The sequence below is a fragment of the Balaenoptera borealis genome, assembly GCF_965194805.1.
Source record: "Balaenoptera borealis genome assembly, chromosome: 16".
NCBI classification, from domain to species: domain Eukaryota; kingdom Metazoa; phylum Chordata; class Mammalia; order Artiodactyla; family Balaenopteridae; genus Balaenoptera; species Balaenoptera borealis.
The window spans coordinates 26,916,028-26,942,538 of record NC_138872.1 but is presented as its reverse complement, the minus strand read 5'-3'; the positions used below and the strand labels follow the sequence as shown (position 1 = coordinate 26,942,538).

General features: G+C 49.1%; 3 protein-coding genes across 6 annotated transcripts in view; 1 reads left to right on the top strand and 2 right to left on the bottom strand.

The window, feature by feature from the left end:
- Positions 1-238: 238 nt before the first annotated feature.
- On the bottom strand, positions 239-6,617 carry LOC309612765 (putative testis-specific Y-encoded-like protein 3). The gene is given in 2 exon segments (XM_082358908.1): positions 239-3,635; positions 3,637-6,617. Coding segments are annotated over 2 exon segments (1,065 nt in total). The 5' UTR covers positions 4,531-6,617; the 3' UTR covers positions 239-3,464.
- Positions 6,618-6,722: 105 nt separating this feature from the next.
- Positions 6,723-20,801, bottom strand: PLAGL2 (PLAG1 like zinc finger 2). Of its 2 annotated transcripts, XM_082358880.1 has the most exons (3): positions 20,662-20,801; positions 15,057-15,429; positions 6,723-11,905 (listed from the first exon to the last, which is right to left on the bottom strand). In XM_082358880.1, the coding sequence occupies exons 2-3, from the start codon at positions 15,314-15,316 to the stop codon at positions 10,675-10,677; spliced, it is 1,491 nt and encodes a 496-aa protein (XP_082215006.1). In that variant the 5' UTR covers positions 15,317-15,429; positions 20,662-20,801; the 3' UTR covers positions 6,723-10,674. The 2 variants fall into 2 exon arrangements, with proteins under 2 accessions (XP_082215006.1, XP_082215007.1); XM_082358881.1 differs by lacking the exon at positions 15,057-15,429 and having other exon boundaries at positions 20,662-20,758.
- A 68-nt stretch (positions 20,802-20,869) lies between these two features.
- POFUT1 (protein O-fucosyltransferase 1) overlaps positions 20,870-26,511 on the top strand; it is a 32,575-nt gene continuing 26,933 nt past the window's right edge. The window contains exons 1-3 of one of the 3 annotated variants that reach the window (XM_082358905.1): positions 20,870-21,095; positions 22,749-22,870; positions 26,320-26,502. In XM_082358905.1, coding sequence (XP_082215031.1) covers positions 20,963-21,095; positions 22,749-22,870; positions 26,320-26,502 — 438 coding nt within the window. In that variant the 5' untranslated portion in view covers positions 20,870-20,962. The remainder of the gene's footprint in view (positions 21,096-22,748; positions 22,871-26,319; positions 26,503-26,511) is intronic. The other 2 variants (XM_082358904.1, XM_082358906.1) reach the window with 2 other exon arrangements.

Sequence of the window (26,511 nt, the reverse complement as noted above, 5' to 3'; positions counted from 1 at the left end):
GGAAACCATAAACAAGATGAAAAGACAACCCTCAGAATGGGAGAAAATATTTGCAAACGAAGCAACTGACAAAGGATTAATCTCCAAAATATACAAGCAGCTCATGCAGCTCAACATCAAAAAAGCAAACAACCCAATCAAAAAATGGGCAGAAGACCTAACAACAAACACATGAAAAGATGCTCAACATCACTAATTATTAGAGAAATGCAAATCAAAACTACAGTGAGGTATCACCTCACACCGGTCAGAACAGCCATCATCAAAAAATCTCCCAAAAAAAAAAAAAAAAAAATCTACAAACAGGGTTTCCCCAGTGGGGCAGTGGTAAAGAATCCACCTGCCAATTTAGGGCACACAGGTTCCAGCCCTGGTCCAGGAAGATCCCACATGCCACAGAGCAACTAAGCCCATGCTCTGCAACAAGAGAAGCCACCGCAATGAGAAGCCCGCACACCACAACGAAGAGTGGCCCCCGCTCGCTGCAACTAGAGAAAGCCTGCGCATAGCAACAAAGACCCAACGCAGCCAAAAATTAATTAATTAATTAAAATTTATTTTAAAAAATCTACAAACAATAAATGCTGGAGAGGGTGTGGAGAAAAGGGAACCCTCATACACTGTTGGCAGGAATGTAAATTGATACAGCCACTATGGAAAACAGTATGGAGGTTCCTTAAAGAACTAAAAATAGAACTACCATATGACCCAACAATCTTACTACTGGGCATATACCCAGAGAAAACCATAATTCAAAAAAACACTTGCATCCCAATGTTCACTGAAGCACTACTTACAATAGCCAGGACATGGAAGCAACCTAAATGCCAATCGACAGACGAATGGATAAAGAAGTTGTGGTACATATATACAATGGAATATTACTCAGCCATAAAAAGGAATAAAAATGGATCATTTGTAGAGTCATGGATGGACCTAGAGAGTGCCATACAAAGTAAAGTAAGTCAGAAAGGGAAAAGCAAATATCGTATAATAACACATATATGTGGAATCTAGAAAAATGGTATAGATGATCTTATCTGCAAAGCAGAAATAGACACAGACGTAGAGAACAAATGTATGGATACCAAGGGGGAAAGGGGTGGGGTGGGAGGAATTGGGAGACTGAGATTGACACATATACATTATTGATACTATGTATAAAATAGACAACTGATGGGAACATACAGTATAGCACAGGGAACTCTACCTAATGCACCGTGGTAACCTAAATGGGAGGGAAGTCCAAAAGGGAGGGGATATCTGTATGTGTATGGCTGATTCATTTTGTTGTGCAGTGGAGGCTAACACAACATTGTAAAGCAACCATACTCCAATAAAAAATTAATTAAAAAAAAAATCTACACGCAGACATAAAGAATGGACTTGAGGACATGGGGAGTGGGAATGGTAAGCTGGCACGAAGTGAGAGAGTGGCATGGACATATATATCCCACTAGATAGCTAGTGGGAAGCAGCTGCATAGCACAGGGAGATCATCTCGGTGCTTTGTGACCACCTAGAGGGGTGGGATAGGGAGGGTGGGAGGGAGGCACAAGAGGGAGGAGATATGGGGATATATGTATATGTATAGCTGATTCACTTTGTTATAAAGCAGAAACTAACACACCATTGTAAAGCAATTATACTGCAATAAAGATGTTAAAAAAAATCTACAAATTTCCTCAATAGGGTTGACCATCAAAATTTTTAGAAACTGGAATAATCAAATAAAAATAAATTTAAAAAAATAAAAGGAAAAAAATTTTAAAAACTTAAAAGATCAATTGGTGAATCAAAAAAGTTAGGACGATTCAGGGGCTCCCCTCCCTGCACCTCGCAGGCCCTCCTCCATCCCTGTCTTCCCAGCTGGCTCCAACTTCTCTTGCACTCCCCTGCCGAGAGCAGCCCCCCCCCCCCTTTATTTTGTGTCAAGGCCTCCCCAGGTCCTCGGGAGCAGAAGACAAGGCCTTCCATGGGAAGGCGCCTGGGTATGGTCACTCCCCCAAAATGAGATGGAGACAGCCCCAGAAAACTGTCTTAGGGGGTCTTAGGAGGGGGGCACAGCTAAGCTCCTGTACCAACAGGATCCCATGAGGGTTTGGACCCGGCGAAAGGAGAAGAAAGTAGAGTTGGAGCTAAAGTTAGTCTCCAAGAACACAGCACGAAACAAAACAATGTGCTTTCCCTGCGGGCCCAGAGCTCCTGGTGTCTCTGCTCAGGGGCCCTGTGCTGTCCCCCCTTGCTGAGGGGGGCAGGGCACTGGAGCAGAGGGGGCAAAGAGAGCTCCGGCAAGCTACAGGACAACCCTCCCTCTCTGGAGACAATCAGAGAGGCAAATTCAACAAGAAAGCCTGTCTCCTCAGCTGTTTGTAAAAAACCCTGCTTCTTCAGTTATTTTGTTTCTGAGCTATCACTTTAGAGAAAATAAAAAGAAACATGTGAGCTCTCGGCAGGTGGAGAAAGGCCTCATGACCAGAAACACCCCCTCTCCAGCGCCCCCATGCTGGCAGCCTAAAAACAAGTGGAGACAGTGGAGTTGGGTTCTGTGTGAGTCCAGTGACTGGAGCTCAGGAAGGCAGGCTTCTGGAAGGGACCCCATTACTGCCCCTGCCTTAAGTGCATGCCCAGATATGCCAGTGTGGCAGAGTTCCTGGGGGTTTGGGAACTCTTGTGCATTGGCAGGTGGCCCACCTGGGTTCACAGGCAGTTCTTGAGGTCCTTATAGACCTGGGAGCAGGCAACAAGGTCGCTGGGAACGTGGGTGAAACTCACGAGAAGGGCGATGACCAGACACAGGTAGGACACAGACCATCACAAGTCAGTAGCAGGTCGGGAGGTAGGACCAGCACAGGGGTAAGAAGAGCAGTGTGATCACAAAGAATGCATTGCCCACTGCTTCATGTCCTTGACCTCACCCCATGCCCATTCTGCTAGATGCTCAACAGTCCACTAGCCTGGCCTGTGGCCCTGAGGTCCTGGAATGTCCAAGTCTGGCTGACCAAGTGCACCCACTTCCTCTTGGGTGACAAGACTCACCATGCCACAGACAGGTGTGGGGTCAGCATAAATATGAAGCCCGGCATGCTGTGGCCTTGAAGGAGTAGGCCTCAAAGAGGCACTGGTCCTCCTAGTGATGACCTGTGGGTGCCCATGTAAAAAATGGGTGGAAGGCCATGATCAGACAGGTCCAGGCCATGAAGATGATGGTAGTACCTGTCCACAGCGCTGGGTGCTTGGGTAGACACTGTGGCATGTGACAGTCATGTGATGCATGGAGCCTACATGGAAACAGAAGAGCGTGGCCATGAAGGCCACAATCTCGGAGCTGAGTCCACTGAAGTCCAAAGGGCTCAGAGTACACGGAACAGAAAGCAGACAGCCGACTGCCATGGCTGGCCTAAGCACAGGTCCCCAGGAGGCAGAAAGGAGTCTTGCGTAGGGGCCAGGTCCCAGGGCAGGACTTAGCCAGACTGGAACCCATAGGGCCTAGGAGGGGCCTCTGTGGGCCACCTTGCTAGGCCTTGCCTGGCTCTGTGGGGCCTATCCCAGAGCAGGTAGTACTGCAGGGGGTTGGGCCACAGGTCCTCTTTAATAATCTGGGCAACCCTGTCGGCCTCCGCGAGGCTGTGCTGTTGAGAACCAGCTGAAGAAGCTGCGGACGGTGTCCCGGTTCCTGTGTACCAGAGTTGGAGGTTCCTGGCCCCAGTGCCAGCGAATGCGACTTGCGATTGACACCACCCGGCCTGAGGATCTGCACTCATACTTCTTCACTATCACCTTGTTCCGGAAGTAGGGGCTGCTCCAAAAACTGAACTTGAACTTGCAGCCCGTCCTGGCGTGCCTGTGCTCCCTCACCTCCAAATTCATCAGGTAGCAGAGCATGTCTTCGCCTCGGGGGCTGATCATGCCTGACAGCTGCGGGTGGTTCAGGAAGGCGGTGACCCAGAAGCCAGGAATATTCTGGAGGATGAAGCTCCTTCGGGCTAGGTGCAACCGGTGCATGCGCCCAAACCTGCGCTCCAGCCGCAGGTAGGCCCTGTCCGCCTGGGCACTCACGGCCTCCAGCTCCCACTGGATGGCTTCCAGCGGGTCCACAACTGGGCCACCAAAGTTCAGGGGCCCCGGGCCTTGCTGCGCCTCCGCTCCCACCTCCAGCTTCTCCCCCTGCACCAGCTTCTCGGCCACCTCCATCTCCTGTCCCACATGCTGCTTCCCCACCTCCCGCTCCGCCTCCTCCATGAAGATGGCGCCCTCCCCAGTCGTCACTTCCTCTGCCTTCCCGCCGGCTCCAGCCCGAGCCTCCCACTCTTCTGCGCCACAGGTTTCTGGGGCCCCGTCCCCGAAAAGACCGTTTTCTGGGCTCAGGCCAGTGGCCGCGGAGGCCGCTTCCCGGCCTTCCCTGGCAGGCAGGGCGGTCCCTGGGCGGGCTGCGGGGTCGGAATACCCGCGACCCCCAGCCTCTTGGGCCCCAGACGCGGTGACCGGGCGCGCGGCGGTTTCCAGGCCCCCCGCACCCTCGTCCGCCATCACCTGCGGGAGCCTCCGGCCTGGAGGGGCTCGGGGCGCGCGGGCGACACTGCGGGCTCAGCGAGAGCGGCGGCTGGGTGGCTGGCAGCGACCCCAGCGGGACCGCGGGTAGTAGGCAGGGAGGCCCGATTTTCTCCTACAGGGCTCGCCCCGCCCCTTGCGCCCCCACCCTTTCCCGGAGTGATTCGCAAGGGTTCCCCGGCTGTCTTGAGACTAGGCGACTGGTGGAGTGGCAGGGGGCTGCCCGGTGGGGATGCGACTGCGGGTGCCCAGACAGAACTGGGAGTCGGCGGTGGAAATGGGGTGAAGTGCAGGTGTGTACCAAGCAGCGAACAGCTCTGAGCAGGCGCCCAGGATCAGGCCCAACCCCACAGCCACCACGCCAGGCAATTACTGTTCCCCCCATCTGCGGTGGACAGGTGGGAGTCGGCTGGTGCCCACACTCGACTGTGGCTTTGGGGCAGCTTTCACAGGATAAATTACTCAGGCATATGCAGAGGACTCAAGAGGTATCCCTTGCAGAAGCTGACTAGACTGAAACTTGCATAGTAATTGTCAGGCACACGGAGGTGCTCAAAGTATTTGTGGAAAAAGGAAGAAACAAGGTCTGAGTAGAAGGATCTAGGGGCAAGGGAAGGTCCCAAATGCTGCCAACCAGGAAGCAAGTGGGCCTCTGCCTGGTTTCCCTGAACGAGCTGGATCTTCCTGGGCTGACAGGCTGAAGGGTGGACATGGCTTCACCTCGTCCTAGGCCTAGGGGCTACCCCTTTCTCTGCTCCAGACATTTCATAAATGTGAACTCTAGTCTGAAGTGCAGGGTCTGTGCACAGATAGTTAAGAGCCTAGATGGACCAGCCCCTGCAGCCCTGATCCTGCAAGTGCACCTTCACTCCTGTGATCTCAGCTCCCAAACTTGTGGCCCATGGAGGTCAATACACCCAATACCCCACCCGCTCACCTGGAAGTCCTTGCCACCTCCTCCAGAAGGCCTTCAGCTTCCTCCCATCCAATGGAAAAGATAGCTTTGTGTCCCCAGACCCACTCCTGGGTACGCATCCCCTAGAGGGCAAGGTGGATTCTCTTGGGGCCCTAGCAGGGATCCGACCCACTGGGGTGGACAGTCAAGTAAACAGAAGGCCAAAGAGGTGAAGAGCCAGCCCACTGCCTTTGTACGTAAAGCACCTGTTACACACATTAACACTTAACGTCCCATAAACTCTTGGGCTGGTCTCTGGAGTGATTTGCACTGCTTGGCTATGAACACTGGCTCCAGACCACAGAAAAGCAAGCTCGGTCTGAGCCCTGGACAGGAGGATCTCAGCACAAGGGATGGGGCCCAGAATAGTGATGACTACCTTCACTGGAGACTGGCCAAGCAACAACAGGTGAAGCCATAATAGCCTTTCAAGAGTCTGTCTGAACCAAATGGGTAGGCACAAGTGTGGTCAAGTTTAGGTCCTAGCTCTGTCACTTACCAGCTGTGCACCTTGGGCAATGGATGACATTTTTTTCTTGGACAACAAGCATCCATTCCTCATCCTAACAGTACCCCAAATTTCCTTTGAGAAACTACTCCAACCCTTGTCTCAGCCTTGTCATCACTGGCCTATAGTGACTGGTTTTGGGATGGCACAGAATGCCATCATGGCCAATGAGACAGGAGACACTTACTGAGGCTTCCGTGAATAAAGGACTCCTCTCTCCTTTGAGAGCCCAGAAAGGGTCCCTCTCCATTTGTGGTCAGCACTGTGTGAAAATGATTGGAATTATGGCAGCATTCTTCTCCTACACAAAGGGACAAACCATTTTGAAGGGCTGGAGGAGGAAGTCACAACTGCACAAGATAGGGCAAAAACAGGAATGCTAAGGCCAACCACGTTTGAGTTGCTGGATCAATATTAACCTCAAGACTGCACTCCATCCGGCATTTTCAGTGACATGAAATTTCACCGTTTAAGCCAATTTGGTTTTTCTGACTCTTGCACCCAAGATTATTAAGTGGTGGCATGATGCCACTTACCTCAAAGATCTTTAATTTCAAAGTGCAAAGTTTGTAGGTGCTAATGTGAAGGGTTGTTACTGTCTGCCCTATACTCATCATCCCCTTGGATGCTAAAGATGTCTGGATTCCAATTCTTCTTCAGGCTCTCTCCTACCCCTTTCCAATCAAACAGGTTCACAACTTCCAAACACATCATTCAGAAGTTTTTAATAAACAACTTCATTATAAAAACTTTTTTTTGAAAATGTAATTCTGCAAAACATTGAAAAATCTACTTTAACAAAGATAGGCCCTGTGCATTTTCTAATGGCACTTATATTTTACAATTAAAAACCTTGTTTTATATAAAGCCAAAAATACTCCAAGAGGTTATTCACTGTGTGTACAAAGTGCTAGAAGGTTTTGTCTTGTATTTTTCTCTTTAAATAATCTGGCGTTACGAAAGAGTGGCTCCAAAGCCTTGACCACTGGGAAGGAGGGAGGGAGGTGTATGAGAAGTGGTGTTTCAGTTCTAGTGCCGAATAGTAGGAGGTGGAGAGGTGCACTATGGGGAGAATCCGCTAAGGAAGTAAGCTTACATCCGAAGAAACTGAACTGGAACGCTTCTTCCAAACCCCTCCATAGAGGCACTAGATTATGATGGTGGATCCTTCTCCTGTCAGAACCAGTACACCCCTTTCCCTCGCCACAGACCCTACTCTCCAGTGGTGAGGTTACAGCCAATTCCTTCCACAGCAGGTTCAGAGTTCCAGGAGAGGCCAGGGTGGGGTCCCAGAGGAATCTGGACTTTTCTGGCCAACACCTGCCTAAGGCAAAGTTTCTTATTACATAAATATCCTTGTTAAAAAGCAAAATATTGATCCTGTACAATATAAACTGTTAAAAAAAAAATCGTGCTTAAAAACAGCTCCTAGATAAGAGAGGAGGTGGAGAGAGGGGTGGAGAAAACAGCTACCAAAAAGAAGGGGGGTAGGGACTTAAAGGGCTACTAGGGGAAAGTTTAGGGCAGTGAGAGAATTTCAACTTAGGACAATATCTACGAGCAAAAGAAGTAATCACACCTGCTTCCCAGATTTCCATTAACAAAATGCCATTGTAAAAGGGTGAGGGAAAAAAACTCAATTGTTATTCCTTTCCCTACCTCTCACCTCTCTAAGATGTGCACAGATTCTCTGAGCTGACACAACTGGGCATGCTATCCCCTGGCCCCCAGGACTGCACTCAACCCTGACCAGCTACTGTGCAGAGGGGGAGTTGCCTGCCACTGTTCAGGGCAGCTCATGCTGACAGAGGTTGGAGGTGGTGGGGGAAGGGAACATCACCCCTTTTCCTGGTCCCCGTTTGGTCTCTGCCAACATGCCATGGCTCCTGTCCTGGGCAGAAACCCCTAGGCTCTCATGGCCTCAGTAAGGGTACTGAAGTGGGTTTGGTACTGAGTAGGATAAAGCTATTCTTATCCTTTGAACAACCAGGCCAATATGGACTCTTTTTTTTCCTTTTTTTTAAATTTTGGGGAGGTTTAAGAAACAGCTGGGTGTCTATGGCCCAAAAAAAAAAAAAAAAAAAGGTGAAGGCAGATGTTCCTCTGCACCAGCAAAGTTCACAGTGATAGGAAAATTCCTTGTGGGTGGGAAGGGCATTGAAGGAAGAAGAAAAGAGGAACAGGACGGAAGGAAGAAGTGAGGGGAGGAGGGGCAAGGCCCCAGTTACAAGGTTTTAAATAGTTGCTTTGCCTGTCCTATGAGTTTCCCAGCATCACTAATGGGGGAGAGTATTCAAGGAAGGGACAGGAAAGAGCAGGCAAAGAGGAGGGGACTCTTCTAACAGCCCAAGACTTTATATCCTGTGGCCAGAGGCCCATTTGCCTCTGTAACCGAAAGGTGCAGGGAAGGTGGCAGGGAGGGGTGAGGGTTGCTGGGTCTAGTGATGAAGATCAGAGACGACAAGGAGAATGGCAGCAGAGTCCTGTTTGGATGCTCACATACCATTTCCTACGTACGAGTCCCAATAACATGCACAGCATGCAGGAGGTGGCTGCGTACCAAGGGGACGCTTTTAAAAGTAAACCTTAATTAGTCTCTGGGACTCACTGAAACTAATTTTTAGAAGCAAATCACCTACTCTGATTCTAATCTTGCCAGACACCTTTATATCTGGTTTTGTCTTTTTTTTAAAAAAGGTATCCCAAACTAGCCTGCCTAAATTAAAACATGCTTATTCACTCCACATTGCTTCCAATCAAGAGCCAGGGAGCAACATTTTAAGGCTTTCACCTCAAAGGAAGAGTACTGGCCTGGGCTGAAGCAGAAGCCTGGGTCTTGGACCTGCTCAGTTCCTGATGATAAACCAAAGTGATTTCTAGACAGAAGGGGGCGGGGGAGGACTGGGAAGAGGCTGAGGCAGTTCCTTGGTAGTTTGTCCTGAAACCCTAGTGGAGAAGCCAGTATGAGGCACCTGCTGAGAGAAGCGCCCAGAAACTGCTGGCTGCATCTGTAGGAGTTAACAGTAAAGAGGTAGGAGTGTGTTTCTGAATCAGAGTGGAAGTGTCTCAAGAGGGCCCCACACTGGTGGTCCCTGAGCTGCCTCCCTTCCACGAGTGGGAAGAGCGAAGCCCATGCAGAACTGAGATGAAGCAGGGATGGGGTTCAGCTGGGCAAGAGCTGTGCTGTCTGTGGCAGGGAGCCCCACAAGTCAGAAGAGAAGAACTAATCATTTGTTGCAAGAAACTTGCTGAGTACTGGGGGCAAAAGTGAGAGGGGCCACAAAAGGAAGATGGAAGTTCTTTGATGGAGAGCAGAGAAGCCTAGGCACAGTGGGCCTGAGTCCACGGGACTGCAAAGTGGAAGAGAGAGGAGGAACACTGTGGAGAAGAAAAAAGTTTGGTATGGGAGGCAATGATGTACACCCAGAGATTAGGACTCAACTATCTGCCCAGTCCTAACTTTCTGAAAACTCTTCTTCCAACAATTCCACAACTTCCTGGAAAAGAGACAGGAGACAAATGAGGTCTCACCCTCTCCTTTGCTATCCACACCAGCCTAGAACCGGAGTCCCTCGTTCCAAGACTAATGATAAAAGCTCATGACATTCAGGGTGGGGATTAGAGAATTGGGGCAGGGGGTGATGGAAGTGGGCATGCCTTATCATTTCTTCCCCTCTCCAGTTCAAAAGGAGGATGAGGGGGTCATGATGTACTTGGAGAAAAACAGAATTGCAGACCTGTGAGAAAACTGCTCCAATCTTCTTGCCTGTCTCCTGTGGACTCTGCCGAGGAAGGCAGGAACAGACACAGTCATGGAAGATGGCAGAGACTGAAGCAGTCCAAAGTCAGTTTATTTCCCCACAGGGGAAAAATATGACCTCAAGTGAAGAGAAGTCAGTGAGACCCGACTCCGCCTTGTAAACAGGGCTCCAGTTAACACCAGGTACCAAATGGTTCCGAATGGTGCCAACTGGAATGGACTGGTGGGAATGGATTCACGGTGTGTAAACAATGTTCACTGCAATCATTCTAAGGCTATACAGCTCAGCAAGGGAGGTGAAATGGTGTGTCAGAGGCGACTGTGTAAACGGTACCGTTGCTGGAAAACACTGAAAATGGAGGTGCTAGGACAGGAGGGATGGAGGTGATGGGGAAGAACAGAGGCCCTCTCTCCTGCCTGTTGGTTGGAAGCAGGCGATGGACCCTCTGCAGCAGGGCCTAACCAACTGCTGTGGGGTCTGCAGGCTGGGACCAGAAGACGGGCTTCTTGGGCTATTTCTCTCGAGGTCATCCAAAGTAAAACCCTCTGTGTCTCCAAGAGACCTCTCCCTTCTCCAAAGAGAAGGAGGTTCTGATGCTTTGGAGAGGGAGAGGGCTAGGTGTGGCTCCCGATTCAGATTTAAAAAAAAAAAAAAAAAAAAAAAAGTAAAAATACCTGAAGTCCTATTGTATGACATCTTTTCATGGGGTTGGGGCTCAAGGCTCCTCCTGGAACTGATCCTGGAGCCCAACCCCCAAACCAAGTGCTCCATACAGATACTGGAATTTTTTCTTTTTGAACTCAGCTCTGAAAGCTCAGCTGCCTTCATGGGGGATGCATATGGGGTAGATACTGAGACTCCCTGACAGAGCCAAGACTGAGCTGAGGTCCTCCTTGGGGCTACTGGAATGCCTGGTGGAAACGAGGCAGGGTGGTGGTGCTCAGGCCAGAGGTGAAGACAGGAGGCAAGGAGTGCAGAGGCCCAAAGTTCAGCGGTCCCCCAGCTCCCGGGGAATCTTGAGGCTGAGCTTGCAAAGTGGTGAGCAGGGGCTGCGCCTCGGCCTGGGAGTAGCCCATGACCAGGCCTCCTGTGGCCCCGGGCGGGTTACACGGGGGCAGGTTGAGAGGAAGAAAGCCCAGTAAGTGGGAGAAGTCCACATTAGCAGCGCAGAGGGCCTCAGAGAGGTTGGCGGGGCTCTTGGTGAGCAGTGCTTCATCTAGGAGGGCCGCAGCTGCCGCCGGCTGAGGTGAGGCGGGCTGGGGTTCAGCGGATGAGAGAGACAGGCTTCCAGGAAGCTCCGCCAGAAAACTATCCACCTCCACTTTGGGCAATTTGTCGGGCAAGTATGAGGTAGATCCAAGCTGGTATTTTGGAGGAAGCTGAGCTGGGGAAGAGATAGGTGAGGACTCCAGAGGGTAGCTCATACCCATGGGCAGCGTGTTGTGCACCAGGGAGTGTGGCACGCCCGCACTGGGCATGGTAGGGATGTGGGCACCATACATGCCCATGGGCAACATGCCAGGGAAGGCCTTGGCCCCCATCACGTCCCGAGAGGCCATGCACAGCACAGGGCTCAGCTCTTCCTTCACGTTGACTGTGGAGCTGCAGCTGAGTAGGCCTAACATGTCCACTGGCTCTGTCTTGATCTTGAGCAGCTCTTGCGAGTGACTCTTCTTGACATGACGTGTCAGGTGGTCTTTGCGGCCAAATCGCTGGGCACAGTACTGGCACAGGAAGTCTTTCCGGCCTGTGTGGACCACCAGGTGCCGCCGCACATCCTTACGAGTATAGAACCGCCGGTCACAGTGGTCACAGGGGTGCTTCTTCTCCTTGGCACCACCTGCTACCCGGCGTGAGTGGGCCTTCAGGTGCTCTAGCAGGGCCTGGGTACTCTCGAAGGTCTGCAGGCACACCTTGCAGCTGAGGTCACCACTGCTGGCGGCATGCATGGCCAGGTGGCGCCGGTAGCCCAGCTTCGTATTGTAATTCTTACCGCACTCAGAACAGTGGAGGGCCTCTTTGTTGGGGTCATGCGTCTGCAGGTGGTTCCGCAGATGATCCTTGCGGTGAAACATCTTATCACAGTACATGCACTGGTGGGGTTTCTGGGCTGAGTGAGTGGCCATGTGCCTGGAGACAGGGATGGAGGACAGGAGAAAGAAATGAGATCACAAGGGCTGGCTAGACAACTGAGATGTCCACTAACAGGCAACTAGACACAAAAATTATGGTACAGCCATGCAATGGAATGGAATACCATGCCAACTGTATTCTATAGATATCCTTGACCACCTGCAAAATCACGTGTACTGCTATTCTTTGCAGCACTGATTTTAGTAGCAAAAAATCAGGAACAATCTAAATGTCCATCAATAGGGAACTGATTAAGTTATTCTAAGTCCATAAAATGACTCAACTTTTTTTTTTTTTCTGGCCATGAGGCTTGTGGGATCTTAGTTCCCTGATCAGGGATCGAACCTGGGCCCTCAGCAGTGAAAGTGCAGAGTCCTAACCACTGGACCACCAGAGAATTCCCAACTCAACTTTTTAAAATAATGGCAGCTTTATATGTACCACAGGTAACAAGCTCCTAGATACACTTAAGTCGAAAAAACCTATGAGACAGAATAGTCCCTATGGAATGGTACTATACATATGAAAAGAGGGAAGATATACGTATGTTTGCTTGTATAAGCTTAAAATATTTCTGGAAGGCTACACAAGAAACTGACAACATTGGCTACCTATAGGGAGAAGAAATGGGCAGCTTTTATGGGTGTGATGGAGAATTTTCATTATATACCTTTTGAATTTTGAATGCATTTCCTTTGCAAAAAAAAGTGTATTTACAAAAATTTAAATGACACAATAAAGGGAGAATGAAATATATCTAAACTTCCTGATCTGGAACAATATCCGAAGATATAGGGAGCCAAGTCAAAAAAGGAAGTTCAGTATAGTGTGTGTAATACAATCCCCTGTGAAAATAAAAAAGGAAGGGAATACACGTTTGAATGTCTCAACAAGGATACACAAGAAACTGCCTTTGGGGAGGAGAATAGTGGCTTCGAGTGTGACAATTCATTTTTCACTGCATGCCCACTGGTACCATTTAAACTGTTTGCCACACAAAGCAGCAACATTTAATTTTAGTATATGTACTGCCGAAGCAAGCACAGCAGCAACATTTAAACAAGTGTTTTTTTGTGATACGGCACCTCAGTGTCCCTTGGTTTGCTCCTGCTCCTTTCTGGCTGGAAAGCAGCTCAGAATCCAGGAACTGCAATCCAGAGCTCCATAGTACATTCAGAATCAACTCAGCAAGACTTGGGGGTCCCACGGTTTGCAAGCCCTGTGTGAGCTGTGTGATTAACCTTGTTCTCCCTAAGAGGCTGAAGCACAGGGCAGCCCCACCCACCAGTCAGTAAGTGGCAGAGGCTGAATTTAAACACAGACCTTCTTGAGACCCGGGTTCACTTAGGTATGCCACTGCTGTCTCTAGCACAGCACCCAGTGATTCGTATCAATCGTACCCATTACCCTCATGCTATGTGTGAGTGCTCACATCTATGAGGGTTACTATTAACCTCCTGTGACACAACTGCCATGAAAACGTATGAGAGGGAGATGCTGAGTGATCCACAGTCTACTTCCCTCATTTTGAAGGTGAGGAAACTAAGGCCCAGAGAGGTTTAGTAATTCACCTAAAATACAGTGACTATGGGTGGAGTCAAGGCTCCTGTCTCCTGGCCCAGGACCTTTCCTGTAGCCTCCCACTGACACTCAGACTGTCACTAAGAAAGTCTAAGAGGACAGCCCCAACTGGAACCCACCTAAGACAGAGGAGCACACAGAATCAAAGCATTCCTGAGGACCACAGAACTGTCATGAGGGCAATCCTGGCCACACGCTACCCTGTTACCTGTTTTAGTTCCTTCCTATCAACTGTTTTCCAGATAAGGAACTGAGGCTTTCTGTGGTCATCTTGTTCTTGTATTTACTCATTTACTGTCTGTCCCTGCTATTAGACAGTAAACTCAAGGAGGGCCAGCACCCCCATCTGTCTGGCTCACTATTCTGTCCGTATCACTGAACACTGTGCCTGGTATGTGGCAGGAGCTCAATAAATAATAGTCAAGAGATGAATGACTGTGCATAAGGAAGTCTACATTATTGGTAAAGGGCATGTTCATGGTCCTCTGATGGAAAGGCAAGGATAAAATCAAAATTACGTCTGAGCAGGCCCCCCTCCCTTCAAAGCTGCTCTGTCATTATCTGCTTTACACCAGGGCTTTCACATTCCATTTCACTTTAAGTAGGGGTTCTTGGGCTTAGAAGTTTCAGGCAATCTTCCAACCCAGAGGACACCAGGGACTCTACAGAGACATAAGTAATCATCTGAGTGGCATGCTAGTTCAGTAGAAGAGGCACTGCAGGACCTAAGAAGCTATAGACCTTGGGTAAGTTACTTCTCCACTCTGAGCCTGCACTTTAAAATTTACAGATTGGACCTGAGGGTCTCCTTTTCCTTCTAAACTTCTAAAACTGATTCCTAATTTGGGGCTAATATTCTGACCATTACCTGACATAGGTGGGGAAAGTAGCACAGGCATACCTCGGAGATATTGCAGGTTTGGTTCCAGACCACTGCGATAAAGTGAACATCACAATAATAGGAGTCACATGAATTTTTTGGTTTCCTAGTGCATATAAAAGTTATGTTTACACTATACTGTGGTCTATTAAGTGTGCAATAGCATTATGTCTAAAAAAACCAATGTATATACTTAATTAACAAATACTTTATTGCTAAAAAATGCTAGCTATCATCTGAGCCTTCAGCAAGCTATATTCTTTTTTTGTGAGAATTACCAAAACATGACACAGAGACATGAAGTGAGCAAATGCTGTTGGAAAACTGGGCCAACTTTCTTGACTGGGAGTTGCCACAAACCTTCAATTTGTAAAAAACGCAGTATCTGAGAAGTACAATAAAGTGAAGTGCAATACAATGAGGTATACCTGTATTGAAAAAAAAAAATTCTATCTAGTTTGTTCATGGCTATCTGATATTGTACCCATCAGATTCTAGTGTTTGAATAAAAAATACCACCATTATTTTGCAGTGAGTGACCTCAAACGGTTGACGTTCAGGGTACACTTCTGGGACAAATTAACCTCTACTCTTCTGCCACAGATAAAGTCCCACACTCAGTGGAGTCTCTCTGGCTTCATCCTCTGGAAACCTCAGGGCAGGAAGAGGTATGGGAGTATCACCTACCTATACAGCTTGTACTTGGAGGCAAACGCCTTGCCACAGTGCAGCTGAGGGCAGCTATACGGTCTCTGCTCTGGATGGGGGAGGCTCTGAGGCCTCAGCTTCTCCCCATTTGAGAAGGGTGTCCCCGAGATTTCACATTGGCACTTCACTTGACTCTCCGCCTCCCGGCCCCGAGGCCTGGGAACTAGTTTCCAGCCCACTTCCTCCTCCTGCTTTGCATCTTGAATCCAGGGGGGGACGCTGGTGAAAAATGTGGTCATGGCAAGGCTAATGGCGAAGGGCCATGTTATTGAGAAAGCCTCCCCATCAGCTCCACAGGGCTCTGTGCTCTGTCACAGCCTCCAACGCAGCCTTCAGAAAACAATCTCTTCACCTGAAACATCAGAACACCTGGTGTTAGGGAGCCCAATACCATGAAAACATGGGCTCTGGAGGCAGAGAGATCCCCGTTCCATCCCAGCCCTTCCACTTAGAAGCCATGTGACTTTCAGCCAATTACTTACTTCCCTGATCTGTTCCCTCATTTACAAAATGGGCTTAATAATCTCCTACATCATAAGGATCTTTTGAGGATTAAATGAGATAATAAATATAAAGCATTCAGCAGAAGGCTGGGCACCTAGTAAGTGCTTAGTGGTAACTATTATTACAAGTACCACCTAGGCTAATAGGAAAACAGGATAATCAGAGGAAGTAAAAGCCCTAAACTCCAGACTTTCCCTTCTAACTTCACTTTTACATCCTTTCCACTAAATTTAGGAATAGCAGCACCTCCTCCTCCTCTTCACCCTACCTCCTCCTCACTTTCTACAATTCTCCTCATAGAGGTGCTAAGGAGCAATAAAATGCCCAAAAGGCATCAGAGGAGAAAGAAGAAGCCATTACTTAGGAAATTTACACCCTGGAGAGTCAGCCCCTGCGCCAGATGTGTTTCTTAGCAGCATATCGACATCAAGAGGTTCTGTCTGAGGAAGGCAACAGCAGACTCAGCATTTCCACTAAACCAGTACTAGTCTTGTCCCGCCCTCAACCACCACTCTGGGTCTCTTGGTCTCAGGGCCCAAACCATACTTCTTTAGCAAAGCCCGTCGAACACGCAAGGTGTTGAGTGGTGGTGAGGGTCCCAAAGACCCTCATAGAACACGGGAATGTCTCCATTATGAGCAAGTAACACACCTGCATTAGAACTTAGACTCCATCACCAAACTCTGATTCTTTGAGAGTTCAGATCACATCTTTTTCATCTCCATACACCTAACATCTAGAAAAGGACTTTCAACTTTCTTTTAGATGAGTAAATCAGTCATTGAATGCAAGTGGATTCTTATTGGCTAACATGCTCAGGAAGTTCTGGTTTAAACTGAGTTCCAAAGTAGGGAGCCAATATCTTGAAGTCTGATGCTTTCTACTGGGTTGTGGAGTGGGGCGGGGGAGCAAAGGTGACACAACTTCTTTCCTGACTCAACTCAGAGGAAGAGAGAAAGGGCATTACCGTACTGATTCTCAAAAGGGGGACAACAGAGCCACATTCACACTCACAAGCTCATCACACAAGATTACCAACCCCAATGCAACTTGCTATAACAGGGGGATTTCCTTTGAAGAGGTCATGCCAAAATTTGGTCATGAGGCTTTTCCATGTGAAGGGAGCAAAAGGGGTATCTGGGGATTGTCCATGAGAATCTGGGGAGGGCTCCAATTGCACAAACTAGCTGTGGGCCAAAGAATGCTTGCTCAGCTCATTAGCACCTGCTGCTTACAGTGACCATTCAACCAACAGGCTGGCCGTGAACGAGATGATGGGATCAGCGGGTTTATGCCCGAGAGAGCTTTGCTCATCATTAACATAAGCTACGTCCTGTTCAGGAACCATTCCTCTTGTTGAAGAAACACTGCAATGTAATATGATAAACATCTCCCTATCACGAGTGGAGATTTGCCTAGAAAGATCTGCACAAAGGTGGCTGCATTTTGCATGAGTCACGTGTTAGCACTAAAAACTAGTCCCGCTTGAGCCTTCGAGTCATCATGGCATATTTGCCTGCTTCACGATAAACCTCAAAGGCCTCTGATGTCTGGCTTTCATTGTTTAAGTCCCCTCCTTCTTCCAAAGGGTGGAATTACCTGTTTATAATACCAGCGATTACTAGGCAGCTTGGAATTGGGTAGAGAGCGAGCACGAATTTGAACATCTAGTTTGGAGGGAATTTCCCCCACCTTCAAAGTCAAATTCTGCACCACCCCCCCCCCTCAATATGTGAAATCATGCACCTCAGCCTCTGGAAAGTTGGGAATGGCAGCCAGAGGGAAGCAAGTCACATCACTTTGGCTGATGTGAGAGAGGAGCCTAGCCTTGGAAATTCCACGCAAACTCAGAAAGAGAACAGTACGTCCCCCACCTCCCACACGTCCACCTCATCTGTTCTCCTGAACAAGCACAAACAAGACACAGCAGTTTAGTATGCTGCTGCTGGAAGAGTGAGTAATGGGCTTCTAGGAAAGAGGTTGATGGTGGCTAAGAAGAGCTCTCAAGGTTGTACTGACAGAACCAAAGGAGGAAGGCAGCAGCCATGTGCTTGCCTTGATTTACACTTAATGGGGCTATGGCTTTAGTGTTACCTTAGGAACCCTTCTGGAAATCTAGTTTTTCTCCCTCTGTCCCTTGTCTGCAAACTCCTTTCATCCAGGAAGATTCCTGGGCCTCTCCCACATTATCCGAAGGCCTATTCCTTCAGACATCTTCCTCTGCAAAACTGTGAAAAATTTCTGCTTCTCTTTCAAAGCTGCTCTTCAGGTCTCATACTCTAACCTTAACAACTACAGAAGCTGACAGAACCTGTTCCCATAAAACAAACACAATCAATCCCTCCCAGTTACTGGTATAACTCGGTATATTTTCATCCTAAGATTCCTTCTGGCGCCTGATCTGAAGAGGGAGGTATTGTGGAAAGAACCTTGGACTTGCTATCAGAAGACTGCCACTTACTGGCTGTGAAACCATGGGCAGGTTACGTAGTTTCTCTGAACCTCAGTTTCCTCAATTTCTAAAACAGACATTTGTTCTCCTTACCTATAAAATTCTCATGGAAGATTCAGTGAAACACTCTTGAAATGTCTGACATAAAACGTGTAAATACAAACAGTGCTGTCTCTGAGGTCTAAATTGTGTCTCCCTCTTTTCCGCACGGGGCCTGAATAGTACTACTTTTTTTTTTCTCCCTAGATGAGTCTTCTCAGGCCTCAGAGTGAGTTTCCTTCCCTTCCCAACATCTCCCCAGAATGCAGCCTTCCCCTTTTCCCTCACAATTAACCCTCAGCACATCCCCTGGAGCCAGTCCCCCTTACTTTATCTTCCTCCAGCACCATATCCTGGGCCAGAGTTCCCTCACTGTAGGAATCTCCTTTATTATTAAGGCCCCATACCCCAAATACAAATGCTTGCTAAAAACTCTGTATGGCCCTCTTTGGAAGCCTTTAAAGGAGACAAATCGCTTCCTCGTCTGTCTGTCCTCTGTTGTGTGCCATGATGCCTGCTGCCCTCTGATGAAACTATAGTTTTTATGGTGTTACATCATCTCTATAGAAACTGCGTTCTTTCTCCATTATTAGCCTGTTTCCTCATCTGTAAAACTAAAAATACTTACCTCACAGGCTTGTTGTAAGGATTATTTTAGTCAGGTATGCAAAGGGCTCAGCACAGGGCTTGGCTTGCTTTAAGTACCCAACAAAAGGCAGCTATTATCTTTGCCTTTGTATTGAGTTGCATGTTCCCACCTTCTGCTGCCACAGTTGAATTCTCTCAAACCTCCCCCCAAAACTGTTGAGAAATAGCGCCCCTGCACCAAGGAAAGGGTTAATCTGTAAGTGTTCTTAACTAGAGAGACCCACAGAGGATTAACAGCTCCACTTCAGTGACTACCCTAAAATAGCTTTTATCCCTGCTGCCCAAGAGCTACTTGGGGATCTGAAGAACTCAATTCAACACCTGCCGAGGAGGAAACACACCCAGGAACTTTCCTTGCGGTGGACACAATCTTCCCTTAAGCAGAACCCAAAATAGCAACTGGGAAATTATAAATAGACTTAGAGATAAAAAACAGGTCCTGACCTGGGCATCAGAAACAAATCCAAAAGACACACTGACTGACTGGAGAACGGTGAGAAGGAAAGGGGGAAATGGGTATAGCTGCCCCCCCAAAACACACACACAAACACACATACACTCCAGAGTGGGGGGAGAATTAAATTACAGGGAGGCTGGAGCGTCTCAATGACTTGCATCATTCCAGGAGACATCAAACAGGATTAACAGAGGCTGCTAGTTCTTCTATCGGTGTAGATGGACCCTTTTTGGAGTCCTTTCGATTCATTATTTCCTCTGATTCCCGCTGCCTCCCCCTCCTAAGGAGGCCTTGAGCAAATGGCTGCAACTCACAACAGCCCCATTTTCACAAAGAGGAAACCTGATTAGACACCCCCCCCCCAATCCCGTGGCCTCACATTGGGCGGTAGGGTTAGCAACCCCAGGCCAGACTCTTTCAGAGTCCCAGGCAGACAGGTGGGAAAACACACACGCCAGGACACAGGAACACTTGCCGGTGAAAGTACCAACTCCCCACACCCGATGTCCCCTTATCTTGCACCTTACAAGCCCCTTTCCCCCACCGAGATGGGGCCAGGACAGGATTTGCAGGGGACAGCCTGTCTCCTGGTTCGTTTGTAGACCACCATACTGCATGGGGGGAAAGGTTAAACGCCCCTGGGCTGGGAGGGCTTGCGGTAGACGGCTGCCAGACCAGGGACAGAAATTCAGGAAGAAGTCTGGAGGAGGTCTCAGGAATGGAAGGGAGGGAGGAGCAAGTTATCTCGATCCCTAAGAGACCACCACCCCACCCTCCGCAAAGAAAGAGAGACGGTGGGGGGTGGGGGATGGATTACACGGGCTGGAGGGTTAAAGGGGCTGAAGATAAAAGCGAATTCCCTGAATTTCAAGAGTCTCAAAATGGTACCGGGTGGAAGCTGTCTAGAGTTTGGGAGTACGATCGCCGAGGAGGGAACTATGGGTAGAAATTATCTGGGTTCCCCAGAACCAAATAATTGGGGGAAGCCTCAAAAGGGGTTATGTGGTTCTGGGAAATGAAACAGAGGAGAAAAAGCGAACTATTTGGAGCAGGAAAGGGGGTTATATGGGTCCGGGTAGGCGTGTCTGAGAGGAGAGAGCAGGTGCAGCTTATCTGCGTCCCCCAGACCCGGGTCCCTGGTAAGGTCAGCAGCGCGTTATCTGGGTCTCCAGGGAGCCTGGGGGGTCGGGAGTGGGGGACCCCCCCCCCAGGGCTGAGGCTCCACGTCTCGGAAGGGAGGGGGCCAGCGGGGTTTCTTCAGGTCCCCCAGACCCAGGTATCGGGTCCGGGGAAAGTTTTCGTCACCCTGGGGCCTATCTGGGCCGGAATGGCGCAGAGGGGCCCTCGGGTCGGGGGTGTGGGCGACCGCGCTGAGGGGCCAGAGATGAGGGGCGCTGCCGCGCCGGGTGCCGGGCGCGCGGGCGCAGCGAGACTGCCTCCCGCCCCGCTCCCCGCCGTCCCCCGGGGCCCTCGCCCACACTCACCGCGCTCCGGGCCCCGCGCTGCGGGCCGGGCCGCGCTCGGGCTCCGCCAGGCCCGCTCAGGCCCCGGTAGTGGCGGCGGTCGGGCCATTGTGCGGTGCATTGTGGGAGCCGCGCGAGCGGGCGCTCGGCCCGTGGAGGGGGCGGTGCCGCGGGCTCTCTATGGTCCCGCCTGCCCGCCAGCTAGAGCGGCCGGGGCGGCGCGCGGGCGGCGCGCGGGGGCTGACGGGAGCGGGGCGGATGCTCGCGCCCTTCCTTCCCTCCCCGCCTCCGAGCCGCGGAGCGCCCTGGCTCTGGGGCCGATATGGGAGCCGCCGCGTGGGCATCGTCGCCCCTGCCGCCGCGTGTGTCTCTCCTGCTGCTGCTTCTGCTGTTCCCGGGGCTGCCTGTGGGCTCCTGGGACCCGGCGGGTTACCTGCTCTACTGCCCATGCATGGGTAAGGCCTCCCGAGCCTTCTGTCCAAATGGGGAAACTGAGGCCCAGAGAGGAGAAGCCATTTCTCTGAGGCGCCCAGAGACGCTTTGACAGGTCCAGGAAAGGACCCCAGCGCGGGGCAGGGCCTGCTCCTTGCCTTTCTGCCCCAGTTGCAAGGGCACTGAGGGGACCTCTGTGTCCAACCTTCCGTTTGGCAGATGAGAAAACTGAGGCCGGGAGAGGTTACGATGTGTCTTGCACAAGGCCTAAGCCAGCCCCGAGTCCAGTAAATGGAGTTAGTGGGGCAGAACTTGATGTCACTGACCCAACGCTGGCTCTGGGCGATTCTTTCATTCATTCAACACATATTTATAGGGCACCTACTATGTGCCCAGCCCTGTTCTCTGCTCCAGGGATACGGTGGTGATAAGACAGAAAGCCCCATGCCCTTGTAGAGCCTTCATTTTAGTTGGGAAAGACAGCCCATAAAAGATAAATATAAAAAATAAGTAACCGCATAGTATTTATGGATGAGTGCTATGGGAAAATAAAATAGAGCAGGGTAAGGGAGAATCTAAAAGCTGGCTGAGGGGTGCAATTTAAATGGGAGTGGTGGATCGTCACTGTTAAAGTTATTTCTTCCTAAAATCCTCCACACTCCTAACCATGATGATGTGGCCCTCTGCGCATCATCTCCACCACACCCTTCTCCCCAGACCCTGCAGCTGCAGGCACAGTTATCCTTTTCCGTTCCTTACACATACGCAGGTCCTGCAGCCCGTGCTCTTCCCTCTGCCGGGAACACCCTCCTCTTGCCTTGTGCCAGACCAACTCCTTCCCATCCTCAGGCCACAGCTTAAATGTCACCAGAAAAGACTTCACTGACCTCAACCCAAATAATCTCCTCCTCATTGTTCTCCATCACCAAACTTTTTTCACTTCTTTTTTGAACTTATCAAAATTTATCACTGTATATTTGTTTATATGTTTACTGTCCCCCTACCTGGATTGTGAATGCCTTGAAGGCAGAGACCTTGTCCTTCTTGCTCACTCCTGTGTCCTAGCACCTAGCAGAGAGCCTGACACATTGTGGCCTCTCAACAATCTTTGTGGAATGAAGGAATGGATGCCATGCTGGGGATAACAGAAAGAGTCAGACAGGGACCTTGCACCTGAGGCATTCACAGGCTGAGGAAACAGCCAAAGGCCGGGAAATGGGAAAGGACATTCTAGGAAGAGTGAAGAACCACAAGTAACTCATATCCAAGGTGGGAGGCAGAGGAGGGGAACTGAATATGGCAGAGAGGTAGTGAAAGGATCCCGGTGAGTGAGGCATTGGAGTTACCCCTTCACATGCAGATGGGAGGAAATAGAAGTAGAAGGTCACTCCTGGCTGATGGAACAGCAAGAGCAAAGGCATGGGGTGGGGATGGGAAGTGTAGATCATGTTTGGGAAACAGCAAAGAACCTGGAGTGGCTGAGGCAGAAGAGGCAGGGCCTGAAGGGCCTTGACCGTCAGACCCAGGAGTCCAGACTTGATCCCATGCTGCCAGGTCCCCTGGCTCTCCTTGGTGTCCTGGCCCTCCACACTCCTGGCTCTGCATCCTTTCTGAGCCTTGCATGCCCCAAGCCCTCGACGCCCTAGTCCTCACTTCACCTGCAATATACCATCCAGGGCGCTTTGGGAACCAGGCTGATCATTTCTTGGGCTCCCTGGCATTTGCAAAGCTGTTGAACCGCACCCTGGCTGTACCTCCTTGGATTGAGTACCAGCATCACAAGCCTCCTTTCACCAATGTGAGTACCTCCTGCTGTTGACCCTTGTCCACCTTTCCCCAATCCTGCTCACCTCTGCTTGACCCCAAGTCTTTCTGTAGGCTTCACCTCCCACCCCTCTGAGTTTGCCCTACCCCCCCACCCAGAACTGTCTTCCCTGGCTAACTGGCTAACATTTATCCAGCACCTGTTGTCTGCCAGGCACTCTTTCGGAGCATTGCATCAGGATTAGCTCTTTTCCTTCCCATCACATCCCTCTGAGGAAATGGGTTTAGAGAGGTTAGGTGACTTACCCACGCTCACACAGCTTGTGAGTAGTAGATTGGAATTCAAGCCCATGTCTCTCTGACTCCAGAGCCTGTGACCTGAACCTCCAGACTCCGTTTCCAGCCTTGTTTGGTCCCACCCATTGGTCAGAGGTGATGGTTGCTATTATCAGTTCTGAAGGAGAAACAGAGGCACAAGCTGGTTAATAACATGTCCGGGGCCACAAACTGGAGCAGTCTGGCTCCAGCACTGCCTCTCACCTCATCAAGGGGTCCCTTAGCATGGGAAGCCCAGCATCATCTAATTTCTTGCATGTTCTTTATGTCTTCCACAAGTCCTGTGTCTGTCATTGTTCACAGTGTAACTCCAGGGGCCTGGCAGTAGGAATTGAATTAATATTTAGTGAATTGACTTTGAAAGTTTTTAATAAACTTCAAAAAATTATGTTTAGTATGTACAAAACACTGTATTTCATTCTTACAGCCTAAAACGTAGGTTTTATTTTTTCCTGCACATGCCTGTATTTAGAAAGGTTAAAAGCCAGAGTACCTGAGATCATAGCCTGGCTTGGCCACTTACTAGCCGTATAGCCTGGGCAGGGTACTTGACCTCTTTGTGCCTCAGTTTCCTCATCTTTAAAATAGGCTGGTAATAATTGTTGCTACCTCCCTCAGTGAGTTAGTGATTGTGGAATACCTCCCTCTTAGAATCAGCTGAGGCCATCAATTGAAAGTGCTTAGGATGCAGGGGGTCCTTAGTAACCGGGAGCTGTTGATGCTCTGACTTTTTGTACTCACTGTTATAGTTTAGACCTGGCCATTGGTCTCCCTCTGGTTTGCTTGCCTTCTCTCACCTTGCCTTCTCAGCTAGGAGTCTTTCAGAGCCTCCACTTCTTGCTTTCTACGGGTTACTCAACCTACCCCAGTTGGGCTCCCCTTCCCCACTGGGACTGTTCTCACAGAGGCCACGAAGGACCTCAGAATTGCCAAATCCAGGAGTCATTTCTCAGTCTTTATCTCAACTGACCTCCCGGTGGCACGTGGCCCCGTGTGCCTCTCTCCTTCTTGCACTTCCTACTCCCCTGGTTTCCAAGACACAGCCTGTTCCTGCTTCAGCCCAACATATCCACAATTTCCTCTTTGCGCTGCATCAGGGGCTCCTCTCTCCCCACCCACTGTTTAAATGTTGATGTGTCTCCTCTTTCTGTTTGCTTATTAGCTGTGTGACTTCAGATGAGTTACCTAGATTCTGTCCACCTGGGTTTCTTCATAAATAAACTGGAGATGGTTGTATTCCTACCTCTTACAATTAGATGATCAAGTCTATGAAACATGTTGAGTACAGCACCTGGCGCTAACCCAGCACTCAGTAAATATTAGTTGCTTTTATTACCATTATTTGCTTTGCTATAAGTTTCTGTTGACTCTTGGGCTTTCACTCTTCTCCACGTACCTCCCAAATTTATCCATGGCCCAGACTCTCCTCTGACCACAGGCCTCGTGTTTCTAACTCCTATGCCTTTGGGTCTACTTGGATGACCCACAGATAATCTGAAGTTCACAAAGCCAGAACTTTCCCCTCAAACCTGTGTAACCACCTATATTTCCAGCCTTAGTTTATGTCACCTCCATTCACCTGGGCCAGGAACCTAGAAGTCATCCTAAATGCTTCCCTTTACTCTGTACTTCACCTCCCTTTACATTTTTTAACCTGTCCATGCTTCCCCATCTCTCAGACTTTTGGAGATGCTCAAAAATATATGTTGAAACAAAACAAAGCATACAAAACAAAACAAAAATACATGTTGAATGAATACTTGAACAAACTAAAGGACCATTGCAGTAGCCTCCTAATTCCTCTCCTTCCTCTAATCTTACCATTAGTACATTCTCTCTTCTGCCGCCAGAGTGATCTTTCAAGAAAGCAGATCTCATATTATTTCTGCTTAAAATCCTTCAGCAAGACCTTGTTGCTTATAATTAAGGTTCTCGAAGTCTGTTCATTGGAACATCAACGGCTCGTGCAGGAATGGTGCAGTGGTTAAGTCAGTTTGGGAAATTGTGTTCTCAATTCCTCATTCCCCCCAAATTTGGAGATTCAAAATGCATGTTAGCATATTAAAGGCCCTGAGAAGTCCTGTCGTAAAGAAACCTGCTAACATAGCATTTTCCAGGCCTGTTTATTTCTGGAGCCTTTTTATTGCAGAACCCTTTACCCACCTGAACTAGTGGAACACGCTTGGGAACTCTGACCTATAGGATAAAGTCTAAATTTTATTTCATGGTGTTCTAAGAAATTTTCTTAAGTCCAGAAAAATGCAGAGATTACTATAATCACCATCCATGTATCTGCCACTAGAAATGATAATCATTAACACTTTCTCATCTTTGCTTCATGTTTTCTTTTTGTTAATAAAAGAAATAAAAGTTTATAGATAAAGTCGTTAAAAGATTGTGTGTCTTGGCTCGAGGCTACTTCTAGTCCCTCCCCCACCCCCAGAGGCAACCACTATCATGGATTTAGTGTCTTTTGGTATGACTCCTTCCAAGTTTTTTCCTGTACTACTTCCATTGTGGCACTGAGCATCCTTTTATCCATCTCTTGGTACAAAGGGCAGGATTCTCTAAGGCAAATACCTAGAGGTAGAGGGCACATTTAAAATTCTATTAGATGCTTGTAAGGGGTTACACTCCAAAGTAGTTGTTCCAAAATGTAGACTTCTACTATCAGCCGTATCTTTTCCAGTAATTAGAGTTAAGCTTTTAAATTTTTGCTGGTCTCATGGGTAAGAAGTGGTGTCTTGTTGGCATTGTAATTTTCTTTTTCCTAATTCTCGTGAGCTTGCACATCTTTTGAGTGTTGGCTATTTGGATTCCCTTTGCTGTGAGTTGCTCACTCCTATCCTTTGCCCATGTTTTCTCTTGCATCATTTGTCTTTTTTCTTATAAATCAGCAGGCATTTTTGAATATGAGGTATATTACTGTTTGTTCTTTAGTTTGCAGATGTCTTCTCCCAGCCTCCGTTCTAACTTTGGTGTCTTTTATCAAAAGTTGTTTACTGGCATGTAGTCCAAGCTGTCTGGGTCTTATAGTATACGGTGTTTTTTTTTTTCAGTATACGGTTTTAATGAATGTCTTTGAAACAGCCACTAGGATACTGAGGAGGGACCCTCGCCCCCTCCTTTTCCCCACTTTTCCTGTAGCTCCATGTGTCCTACCAGAAGTACTTCAAGCTGGAGCCCCTCCAGGCCTACCATCGGGTCATCAGCCTGGAGGACTTCATGGAGAAGCTGGCACCTACTCACTGGCCCCCTGAGAAACGGGTGGCATACTGCTTTGAGGTGGCAGCCCAGCGAAGCCCTGATAAGAAGACATGCCCCATGAAGGTGGGTCCT